Below are 13,077 nucleotides of genomic sequence, written 5' to 3' on the forward strand. Positions count from 1 at the left end.
AAGAATTAAATAAATGACTTAAGCTATTCTTTACCTCGGCACGACAGCAAGACGTGACTTTCTATAAAAAAAAACAACACTAAAGTCAATTCATGCAGCCATTGATAGGTTTTTAAGAAGTCCGCCTGAGCGGAAATTATTTTGTCTGACGTTTTGTATAAAGTTTTTATTTATCGAATTTGCAAAAAATAATAATAAAATGCTCTGCTTCTCAAAATCCAGTGAATGTGGATAGAATAAAACAGTTATTCCACTCAATCTCGTTGTACATGGCTTATAGCCAACTCGGTGCTACGCACCTCTTCAGCTATCAGCTCATGTACGACTTGATTTCGTGGAATAACTGTTAAATATCCATTCATCGCACACCTGAGACATAACATAAGTGATAGGAACTATAGGAACTAATTTGTTTCATGGACAATGTTAAATGGATATAAAGTATAATGATCTGTTCTATAATTAATTCAAAATGTCCTGGTATAAGAGGAATAAAATACACTGATCTATAGATCAATAGTCAACTTCAAGGTGGTAGCAGAAACTCTGCTTCTTGTCAGGGTGTAATGCAGTGGCACTGATTAGTTTCCTATAACTGCACTCCCCCATCATGTTTTATTCCATACTTATTTGCTCGTGAAATAGGCCAAAAGGGTGCAATTTGTTATGCGGCTATTGACTAATCCAGTTCTCAAGCTTTAACAGGAATCGTGTCCATATCTAGGCCTCTTTATCTCTAGATTAAAGATGATTAATGTACAGAAAGCATTCAATGAAACCATCTTACTGTAAACTGTATATGGAGTCAGGAAGTAATGTACATTTAATATACATTTGCTTCCCACTAGTGGCTAACAGCAGTAATGCAAGAGTGTATTGGCCCAATCCCCAGGCTCTATCACATCATCTATATCATATTCCTGTTATCTGTATATTCTGTACATTTTTAGATATTTTTTTTCAAAATCAACAATCCAAAAAAGATTAACTCAATTAACCAAAATGCAACTATGTCTGGAACAAGAAAATAATGTCAGAAACATTTCCCAAAAGTAATCGTCGTCGTCATTGTCGTCACTGCCAAACCCAATCCAGACTTGAGGCAAACCATGCCTGGTTGACTTGGCCAGGATTGCAGCAGTAGGGTAGCCAGTTCCTTTCTGCACACTCACACACACCTATGGGCAATTTAAAGTAGCCAGTTAATCTAACCGCATGTGTTTGGGCTGTGGGGGAAACCGGAGCACCCTGAGGAAACCCACATAGACACGGAGAGAACATGCAAACTCCATACAGAAAGGCCCCTGCCAGACCTGGGCTTGAACCCAGACCCTGCCTGCTGTGAGGCAACAGTGCTAACCATGACACCACTGTGTTGTCTCCCAAAAGTAATATATACCTTCAAAACACATACAAATACACCGGCAGCACTGACCATCAACTAGACACCAGTGTAGATGTTTTCTAACTGTTTTACAGTCAGGGACATAACTTTAACTGTTCTAAAAACGGTCATGGGCCCCTCAGTACAGGCTTACTTATTGCAAATAAACTAACCAAAAATAAGGCACATTATTACATGTACACTAATATTTTGGCTATTTATTGGAACCAAAGAATTTCATTAATTCCTGAAATTTCCACACAGAAAAATCTTTTTAATTTTTGACTAAAACTGATATCAGATTCCATCCATCCATCCATCCATCCATTATCTCTAGCCGCTTATCCTGTCCTACAGGGTCACAGGCAAGCTGGAGCCTATCCCCGCTGACTATGGGTGAGAGGCAGGGTACACCCTGGACAAGTCGCCAGGTTATTGCAGGGCTGACACAGAGGCTACGTTTACATTACGTCGAATCAGCGGATCATCAGATTAACGTTCTTAAAACGATTCGCGTTTACACTAAAACCATTAGCCGTGCACACAGCAACACCAATACGCGGATACGCTCGGCTCCGCAGGCATCCTGCGCTCCAAATCACTCCGCCCTGAACAGCGAGTGCCCTCTGGAGGGTGTGCACTCCGGCCCTGCGCAGCTCACAGAGCGCGCGAGTGAAGTGAACAAGCCACGATTCGGGACTGAGCCGCTGTGTGTGAGATCCCAGCGCATATCACTTATTACTTGCAAGTGGAAGGATGGCAAGCCTAAAGACAATCATAACTACACAATGGGCAGTATTTGCATCAGTATTTGCAGTATTTTCATACTTTTATACTCTTTAATGAAAGGTGATACAAGGCGGAAGTCTGCGCCGTTTTTCAGCAGTCGCGTCACATGACCAACGCCAGCGAATCAGGAAGGTGGATGTCACAGTGACGTTGTCCAATGAGACGCCAGCTAGAGCTCAGCACAGCGTATTCGCGTATTCTCAATGTTTACACAGCACCGGAGCTGATACGATCTAGATTGAATACGTGGACGCTGGCGGATTCCCGTTTCCCCGCTTTTTCAGGGGGGTTAATGTAAACGGACAGTGCATCCGCGAAGAAAACGAGACAGATACGGTCTAGTGTAAACGTAGCCAGAGACAAACAACCATTCACACTCACATTCACACCTACGGTCAATTTAGAGCCACCAATTAGCCTAACCTGCATATCTTTGGACTGTGGAGGAAACCAGAGCACCCAGAGGAAACCCACACAGACATGGGGAGAACATGCAAACTCCACACAGAAAGGCCTTCGCTGGCCGCTGAACTCAAACCCAGGACCTTCTTGCTGTGAAGCGACAGTGCTAACCACTACACCACCATGCTGCCCCAATAGCAGATTCCATCCATCCATTTTCTATACCATATATCCTACTGAGGGTTGTGGGTGAGCTGATTTCAGGCAAGAAGTGGATACAACCTGAACATATCACCAATCTATCCTGGGGATAACACAGAGAGACAAACAGTCACTCACATTCACACTTATGGGCAATTTAGAGTATGGCCTGTTGACCTAATCCACATCTTTGGACTGTGGGAGGAAACCCGAGCACCCAGAGGAAACCCACGCAGACATGATGAGAACATGCAAACAACACACAAAAAGGCTCCAGTCGACCAGCAGGCTCGAACCTGCTCGCTTTGAGGTGACAGTGATGACCACTGCACCATCGTGATGCTCACATCAGATTCCAGTTGACATTCTTTGATAATAGTGGGTTGTCTGGTGATTTATGGTTGTCACTGCACATAATGTACTATATTTCTTTGAAGGTTCTCAGTCTTCCAGATCATCATAAACTGTAGGTGCTCAAGAAGGCAACTGGACTTGCTTGAAATCCTTGAAGGCGTTTCACCTCTCATCCAAAAGGCTTCTTCAATTCTGTCTGACTAGTGGAGAGTTCCAGGTATTTATCCTCTAGTGGACCAAAAGCAACCCTAAGGAGAGTCATTGAGGTCACATGGGTCATTGACACTCTCAGTCATCCTGTAGATATTGGGGTCACTGGAGGCCAGGAGTGAATGGTGTTAGCAGCCTAGAGGGTCATTAGATCTCTTTGCAATTGTGAGTCATTGAAGTCAGCTGAGTCTTGGTGTGGATGTGTATTCAGTTTTCTGAGAAGTGTGCCAAGGACTGCATTGTAAGTGGCTGATAAGTGGTGTCTCAGGCTACATCCACACGACAACGGCAACGAGATGTTATTTAAAAATAAATCGCGTCCAAATGGGCAACGATCAGTAAAATATCAGGTCCATATGGCAACGCAACGCTTGCTGAAAACAATGCAATACACATGCCACACCTCTAGGGGCGCTGTAAGACGGTCCCTTCGGAGACACCAGAACAATAGAAGAAGTAAGGACGCATGCGCATAAACTATTATGCGCGAGACTTCATATTAGCCACAAAGTCAGAAAAATCTGTTCGTAAAATTACATTATAATGACCAAATACAATGAAAAGTATTTTTCCAGTCTCACCTGTGAAAGGTAATCCCATGTGATCTCGTTTGGATGGTAAACCTGTTAGTACAGTTAAACGCAGCACATGAATGAGGCATCTTTATTCTCCACTTTGACCTATCCAATATGGCGGCGAGGATGACGTATGATTCTACGCGGAAGGCGGCGTCTTTAATGGTCCGGAATAAATTGAATGCTACACGTTGATGGATTAATTTGTTGTTCTACGCCCTTTTTGAGGAATGTATTGTAGGACTTAAACCAACATCTGAAGAGGTGAGATCACTCCTTTTTTTCCCTATTTTTGCTGGCGGGATTGACTCTGCCCTAGGGGCTATTTTCTCTCTCTCTCTCTCTCTCTCTCTCACTTTGCACCATTACAGAATAAATATTCACAGTGAAAATATTTTGTAAGCGCGTTTCATGAACCAAGTTATAGGATTTGTTGACAACTCGCATCGAGTTCATTACACTTCTACCCGGCGTGAAGCACTCACAGTCATGTGGTTGTGACATCATCGTAAACAAATCCGTTCTACTCATCCAGATGACTTCGCAACGGCAACGTTGCCAGATCTTTCCACTCTGGAACCCGTTCTCAAAAAGATTGCATTTTGGGCACCCAAAACGCCGGTGCCGCCAGGCCTAAACGATAAGCAATTGTATTGGAGTCACCTGAATCCGTTGCTGTGTGGACAGGGCCTCAGACCACCTCCTCTGTTCAGTGATGGATGTTCTAGGTTGACAAAAACAGCTTCTTCTACTCCTCAACAGTGGCAGCATGTCAGTGGTGGGGCATGAACCCATGACCTTCAGATCAATAATGCACAGCCTTAACTGTTGAGCCACCACTGCCCCACCAACCCAATCAACAAACAAACACATTTCTTGGACCCATGTAGACGCCTAAGAATCACAGAACTCATAAAATAAAAAATATACACATATAAGGAAAATAATAATAGATGGTGTAGTGGTTAGCACTGTCGTCTTACAGCAAGAAGGTTCTGGGTTCGAGCCCGGTGGCTGATGGGGGCCTTTCTGTGTGGAGTTTGCATGTTCTCCCGGTGTCTGCATGGGTTTCCTCCGGGCGCTCCAGTTTCCCTCACAATTCAAAGACATGCAGTTAGGTTAACATGGGGCGGCCTTGGGCTGAAGTGCCCTTGAGCAAGGTACTTAACCCCTGACTGCTCCCCGGGCACTGTAGTATGGCTGCCCACTGCTCTGGGTGTGTGTGCGCATGTGTTCACTGCTTCAGATTGGTTAAATGCAGAGGATGAATCTCACTCTGCTTGAAGTGTGCATATGATAAATAAAGGTTTCTTCTTTCTTCTTCTTCTTCCTCCGGGTGCTCCGGTTTCCCCCACAGTCCAAAGACGTGCAGGTTAGGTTAACTGGTGACTCTAAATTGACCGTAGGTGTGAATGTGAGTGTGAATGGTCGTCTGTGTCTATGTGTCAGCCCTGCGATGACCTGGCGACTTGTCCAGGGTGTACCCCGCCTCTCACCCGTAGTCAGCTGGGATAGGATCCAGCTTGCCCGCGACCCTGCACAGAATAAGCGGTTACAGATAATGGATGGATAATCTCATCTCAAGCTGCTTTATCCTGTTCTACAGGGTTGGAGGAGCCTATCCCACCTGACTACGGGCGAAAGGTGGGGTACACCCTGGACAAGTCACCAGGTCATCACAGGGCTTACACATACAGTTAGGTCCATATATATTTGGAAACTGACACAAATTTTGTTTTTTTACCTGTTTACTGAAACATATTCAGGTTATAGTTATATAATGGACATGGACATAAAGTCCAGACTTTCAGATTTCATTTGAGGGTATCCACATTAAAATTGGATGAAGGGTTTAGGAGTTTCAGCTCCTTAACATGTGCCACCCTGTTTTTAAAGGGACCAAAAGTAATTGGACAATTGACTCAAAGGATATTTCATGGGCAGATGTGGGCAATTCCTTCATTATGTCATTCTCAATTAAGCAGATAAAAGGCCTGGAGTTGATTTGAGGTGTGGTGCTTGCATTTGGAAGATTTTGCTGTGAAGAAAACATGCGGTCAAAGGAGCTCTCCATGCAGGTGAAACAAGCCATCCTTAAGCTGCGAAAACAGAAAAAAACCATCCGAGAAATTGCTACAATATTAGGAGTGGCAAAATCTACAGTTTGGTACATCCTGAGAAAGAAAGCACTGGTGAACTCATCAATGCAAAAAGACCTGGACGCCCACAGAAGACAACAGTGGTGGATGATCGCAGAATAATTTCCATGGTGAAGAGAAACCCCTTCACAACAGCCAACCAAGTGAACAACACTCTCCAGGAGGTAGGCGTATCAATATCCAAATCTACCATAAAGAGAAGACTATATGAAAGTAAATACAGAGGGTTCACTGCACGGTGCAAGCCACTCATAAGCCTCAAGAATAAAAAGGCTAGATTGGACTTTGCTAAAAAACATCTAAAAAAGCCAGCACAGTTCTGGAAGAACATTCTTTGGACAGACGAAACCAAGATCAACCTCTACCAGAATGATGAAAAGAAAAAAGTATGGTGAAAGCGTGGTACAGCTCATGATCCAAAGCATACCACATCATCTGTAAAACACGGCGGAGGCAGTGTGATGGCTTGGGCATGCATGGCTGCCAGTGGCACTGGGTCACTAGTGTTTATTGATGATGTGACACAGGACAGAAGCAGCCGGATGAATTCTGAGGTATTCAGAGACATACTGTGTGCTCAAATCCAGCCAAACTGATTGATCGGCGTTTCATAATACAGATGGACAATGACCCAAAACATAAAGCCAAAGCAACCCAGGAGTTTATTAAAGCAAAGAAGTGGAATGTTCTTGAATGGTCAAGTCAGTCACCTGATCTCAACCCAATTGAGCATGCATTTCACTTGTTAAAGACTAAACTTCAGACAGAAAGGCCCACAAACAAACAGCAACTGAAAACCGCTGCAGTAAAGGCCTGGCAGAGCATTAAAAAGGAGGAAACACAGCGTCTGGTGATGTTCAAGACTTCAGGCAGTCATTGCCAACAAAGGGTTTTCAACCAAGTATTAGAAATGAACATTTTATTTACAATTATTTAATTTGTCCAATTACTTTTGAGCCCCTGAAATGAAGGGATTGTGTTTACAAAATGCTTTAGTTCCTCACATTTGTATGCAATCATTTTGTTCAACCCACTGAATTAAAGCTGAAAGTCTGAACTTCAACTGCATCTGAATTGTTTTGTTCAAAATTCATTGTGGTAATGTACAGAACCAAAATTAGAAAAATGTTGTCTCTGTCCAAATATTTATGAACCTAACTGTAGGCAACCATTCACCAGTTAGCCTAACCTGCATGTCTTTGGAGGAAACCGGAGCAAACCCACGGGAAGAACATGGAAACTCTACACAGAAAGGCCCTCGCCAGCCACAGGGCTCGAACCCGGACCTTCTTGCTGTGAGGCAACAGCACTAACCACTACACCACCCCTGGATGAAATGATGAACTGAACAAGGTGTAAAATAATAAAAAAAATAAAATACAAACTGGAACACACACACACACACAGTGTCAACTCATTTGCACAAATGAGATTTTGAGGAATACTCTACTCTGTACTGTATAAAATTTACCTTCATCTATATATTAAAGTGCAATGCTTTAGAACCACTGTGCTTGTGTGCTAATTGAGTTTCATTGCAGTAAATACAGTGTGGTTGTGTTGAACTGCAACATTTTCAGCACAACAACACGAGGATAAAATTCTGCTCTGTGATGAAACTTGATCACAGCTCCGTGTAAACAGTGCGGATTCATTCAGCACAGACCAGCGCGCGCCAAATCAACTCTAATTCAGCGTCAGAGCGGAAAGACAAGAACGCGCATGCGCATCATAGTAACGCTTCCGTTTTCGTTCATGCCCGATAGCATGTGCTCATCCGGGTACTTTAGCTACAGCCTATCAGCATCGAGAGCACGTGCGCCACCTTTTACGTCGCTGTTGTTGACGGAGCATCAAATACATTTATCATTTGTAATATTTGCACTAACTATTGTCATATTAATCCATTTTGAAAAAATATTTTATTAGTTGTTCTAGGTGTGTACTGATAATTTAATTCGGAAAATACAATAGACCCAAACTATCACACCAGAAGAACGTGACTTTGGGATCAATGACGTCAGGTCGAGTGACAGCCAATCACAAGCGGGTTAGTCCACGCGCGCGGTAGTTGGGTGGAGCGAGTGAGTTACGTAGGCAAAAGTGCGCTGGCGCTTCAGCGTGAGGCGGAAAAGAAAAGGTTTTATTTTTGGATTTAAGAGAGGAATATGCGCTGAAATTGGTCAGAGGGATATTTATTCAGTGTGTGGTGTGTAGAAGACCGAGTTCGGATACCGGGAACGTCGGTACTGAGTGTTTTAGCGAATGCTAATATTTACATAACCGTTACCGTTTTGGAGCGCGTGCTGATAGTGTGTGTGAGAGGATTTCGAGGAAATAAATACAAAACAAATTATTTTGTTCAGGACCAACTGATCTGTTGTTTTCGTTTTTATTTAATTTTTCTTAATTTTTTTTAATTTTGCGATTCCAGGAGAAAAAAAAACAAGTTATACAACAGGGGAGTACAGTGCGTAGCGCGGTCCTAAAGCCCGCCGTGTATACACAGAGCCAAATGGTTCAGCTGTGGCTGGTGTTTAACATCTTTGACAGGATGGAAAGTGGTTTGTTAGAGCAAGGATAATTTCATTTATTTACAGAACTTAATACCTTCATTAAGACACTTTTTTTGTTGTTGCATAGGTCATAACTGAACAAACGTTTGGGGTTTTTTTTCCCCCCTTTGGATCACATTTTTGGGACTGCACAGAGATTTGTGAGAAGGGTGACACCTGAAATATTAAGTCTTTAAAGGGTTTGTCCGGTGAAGTAATGGTTGTAAATACAATCCACTGGTTCAGGAAGGGCTTGCGGCTCCACGACAATCCTTCCCTCCGAGAGTCGGTCCGGGGAGCGGATACGGTGCGCTGTGTTTACATCCTCGACCCCTGGTTTGCAGGATCCTCTAACGTCGGAATCAGCAGGTGGAGGTATGGGAGCTGTGTGGACCTTCTGAGCCGTGGTGCTAAAGTGGGCGTTATCTGATGTTCACACCAAATGACCAGAAGTTGTCCATTTTCTATGGATCGTTGGTAGTGGTGGCGTCAGAATAAAGTTGAAGTCCAGGCATCTTTATGGTAATGAGTTATGATGCAGTTCGGCGGCAACCAATCAGGATTTAGAAGTGCTCCGCTCGAAAGTATACCAGAGAACACGGTCGTCTAAGGCGCTGTTTACACATACCCGGGTATTTTTAAAAACGCACATTTTCTAAACTCCGTTTTCCAAAATAACTTCGTGCACACAGCTGCGTTTTTTTTTAAAATTACGTTTATATTGATCCGCATAAATACGCTGTCAAGAGCTGTTAAACTACGCCAAGACTGTCGGTGGCAGTGTTAGAAGAATGACAATTCCACACAAGCCAATCAGAAGCCTCATCGAGAACCGCCGACAGAAGCGCGTATGTGAGTACACTCACCCTGTATGTACGGACGTACCAACTCTGCGAGTGACAGGAGTGAGGATCACGACATTCTGAAATTTTCCTGCCATTCCTCCGGGACGACAACGCCATTCTCGAAATTCTCCCACCAGATAGCAGTCCGTCCAGGTCGAACCCAAAATCGCTGACGTTGGCGGTGGTACGGTCGGGCTCTTTTGGTCACCAGAAGCTCCGCAATTGCTGCCCTCCGAGCCCTAATGCGTCTCTGCTGGTCTATGAGCTTTATTCTCAAAAGCAAACAGGCGAATATAGCTCTTAATAACAGAAATGCTGCTACTCTGAGTGTTTCCATGCTTGTCATATGTACAATGGTCACTCTTTTGTGGCACAAAGATTGCCTAAAACTCCGTTTTGGTCTCTTTACACACAAACGCAAAACGGAGTTTTCAAAAAATCTCCACTTTTGCCGGGGTTTTTAGAAAGAATCGTTTTCAGAGGAAAAAACTCCGTTTGTGTATAAACGAAAGGCACAAAGGAAGGCAAAGGCCTGCGTTTTTAAAAATACCCGGGTATGTGTAAACGGCGCCTACATTTTGTTTCCATCCAAACTCTTACTAAGTACAATGGAGGAGAAATTGATAATCGTGGTGGTGGGTTTCTCCATTATTTATGATGTGTCTCTGTTTCGCACAGGGACATATATAATGGGGGATAAACTGCTTGCTGAAATTTGACTTGGCAGTTAACATCGATGCAAAAGTCACATGACTCAAATGGCTTTTGTAAATTGTTAGTTTATTTTCTTCCCAAACATAGTCATAATTGTTTGTTGTTTTCCTTTGTTACTCGATTTCTTACATTCACATTTTAAAAGATTTTATGATGTTAACTTTTATAGCCTACTTGTAGTCAGTCGGCACAAAGATACCGGTTGACATGTTTGCTTTGCATGCCTTTTAAATAAAGTTTGCAAGAGAAAGCATTCCAGATGTCCTTGTAGCTGCTTATTTCGTCTACACGACCGAGCATCCACAAATTTACCAGCAGCCTGAGTGAATTTTAACGCTCTTGCTGCATTTGGTGTGAACATACCATTAGGGTTTTGGAGATTTTTCACCAAAAGTTTATCAGTGTGCCAGACAGGTTTATATGGACTATAACCAGCTGCAGTCTTGCTATTTGTTTTCTGTGGAAAGAAGCTAACGCATGTGCAAAAGGTCACCAGACATCATAAACTAATTTGCATATTCATTGAGTTGTCTTGATCATCATATCAAAACCTGTTGCACGAAGATTTTCTGGAGAGATTTAAAATAGATTATAGTTTTATAATATAAAATAAAAGATTAGAACTTTATTTCTTATCGAACGAGGAAGTCTTTGGTCATGGCACAAAATGGAGTAAAAATCAGTTATCTATATAAGGATGGAATCGCTCACTTTTACTACTTTTAAATCTAGCCAAGAAGAGAGCCGAAAGTGAAGGACTGTGCGAATAGACAAGCAGCTATCAATAATTGGTCCTTAGGAATGGTGGTGATCAGTGATTGGTTGTTGGGGAAACAGTGGTGGTTAGTCATTGAACAATGGTGATTGGTGATTTGCCGTTGGAAAACATTCATGATTGGTGATCTGTAGTTGTAAAACAGTAGTGATTAGCCATAGACCAATTGTGACTGGTTGTTGAGAGACGACTGTGATTAGTAACAAGTAATATATATGTGGTGATCAGTGATCTGTTTTAAAAACAAATGTGCTTGGTGATCAGTCATTTGATAGTGGTGATCAGCGATTGACCATTGAACAGTGGTGATTAGTGATTTGTTGCTGTGGGACATTGGTGATTAGTGATTGGTTGTTGTAAAACAGTAGTGATTGTTTTGAAACTGTGGTGATTTAGCCAGTATTCATTTAATAATGATGGTTGGTGATTAGTTATTGAACAATTGTGATTGGTTGCTGGTGAAGCGGTCGTGATTTAGAGATTGGTTGGTTGTTGAATGGTAAGTTGTGATCGCTGCTGTTTTTCCCACCAACCAATTAGTGGTTAGTCATTGGACAGTAGTGATTATTGATTGAATGTTGTGAAACATTCGTGTTTGGTGATTAGTCATTGACCAATAGTGGTTAGCGGTTGGTTGTTGAATAATGGTGATTGGTTGCTGTGAAACAGTAGTGATTAGTGGTTGGTCATTTAACATTAGTGGGTAGTGGTTGGTTGTTCTGAAACAGCAAAATTAGTGAGTGGCTATTGAATAATGGTGATTGGCGATTAGTGGTTGCTTGTGAAACAGTTGTGATTGGTCATGGAACAATGGTGAGTCATGATTAAACAGTGATTGGTGGCTGGTTGTCACAGAATAGTGGTGATTAGTGATTGCTTGTGAAACAGTAGTGATTGATCATCAAATGATTGTGATTAGTGATTTAACAATGATTAATGACTTGCTGCTGGAAAACAGTGGTGATTAGTGGTCGTTTGTGAAACAGTTGTGATTGGTCATGGAACAATGGTGATTCGTGATTGGTTGTTGGCAAATAGTAGTGATCACTGATTGGTTATAGAGAAGAATGATCAGTATTTGGTTATTAAACAATGGTCATCAGTGATTGGCAACAATGACTCACAAACACGAGTCAGGCTTTACGCAGCTGGTGGTGAGTTGAGTGTGCCGACTAAAGTCGTAGTACCTGCTCTGTGAGAGTCATATCCACTGCAGGACAGTTGCGAATGTCTGCTTGAAAAGTTTAGATTTGTTAGTAGGCACTTTATTGAAATAAAGAGGTTTGAAAAATCACCAAGTCGAGCAACAAAGTCACGAAGATGGCAACACTGAGCATCAGGCTGAATGTAGACTACACGAATACACTCCGATCAAAGAAAATATTGGGATCCTTCTCACTTTTTAAAAAATTTTATTTATTTGCCTGTCATGACAAAAAGCCTACTCTGACTAGTTTTATATTATTAATTTGTATATCTAGTGTTATGAATTTTAATGCATCTGGGTCCTTGGAATTGTTCAGAACAAATGTGATCATTTTATCAAACACTAGTTTTATAATGTGATGATTCGAGACATATTTACTAACACGCTGTTTCACAAAAATCATATGAGGAGCCACGTAAAGACTGTATCATTGATCATTTTACAACGTTTCATTTGTTTCTGTTCCCACTGTCCCAAAGATTTCAGTTGCCTGTGTTTTTAAAGCTGGTTTTAATGTGTGTGTGTGTGTGTGTGTGTGTGTGTGAGAGAGAGACTGTGGTTGATTTACTCTTGTTGTGTAATAATTACATTCTGGTGAGGTCATGTGTGGTGGCATCATGCCACCTTGTGTCCTCGTGTAGCGATTGTATAAGCTGCGGAAGTGTGTCGGGATGAGACGAAGGGGAAATAATAATGGCACTTGTATGTGCCAGATCAGTGAGAGATTCCCTGGTGACCTACATCCACTGTAACTTATGAGCTTATGTTTGACTATTGCGCCGCAATGCATGTCTTCTGTTGGATAAGCGCTATGTTGCTGTAGTTGCTGCTTCTATCCTCTTTGGTTATGGAGTGCGTGTTCAAGCCTAGGGTATTATATGTTCGTAAACTACCACTCCGAACGCTC

At 42.3% G+C, this 13,077-nt stretch overlaps 1 protein-coding gene across 2 annotated transcripts in view; it reads left to right on the forward strand.

Annotated features, from left to right (window-relative positions):
* The first annotated feature begins 8,133 nt into the window (after positions 1-8,133).
* cry1a (cryptochrome circadian regulator 1a) overlaps positions 8,134-13,077 on the forward strand; it is a 48,514-nt gene continuing 43,570 nt past the window's right edge. The window contains exon 1 of one of the 2 annotated variants that reach the window (XM_060903308.1): positions 8,134-9,004. In XM_060903308.1, coding sequence (XP_060759291.1) covers positions 8,847-9,004 — 158 coding nt within the window. In that variant the 5' untranslated portion in view covers positions 8,134-8,846. The remainder of the gene's footprint in view (positions 9,005-13,077) is intronic. The other variant, XM_060903306.1, reaches the window with a different exon arrangement.

Source organism: Neoarius graeffei, chromosome 21 (assembly GCF_027579695.1).
Source record: "Neoarius graeffei isolate fNeoGra1 chromosome 21, fNeoGra1.pri, whole genome shotgun sequence".
NCBI lineage: Eukaryota > Metazoa > Chordata > Actinopteri > Siluriformes > Ariidae > Neoarius > Neoarius graeffei.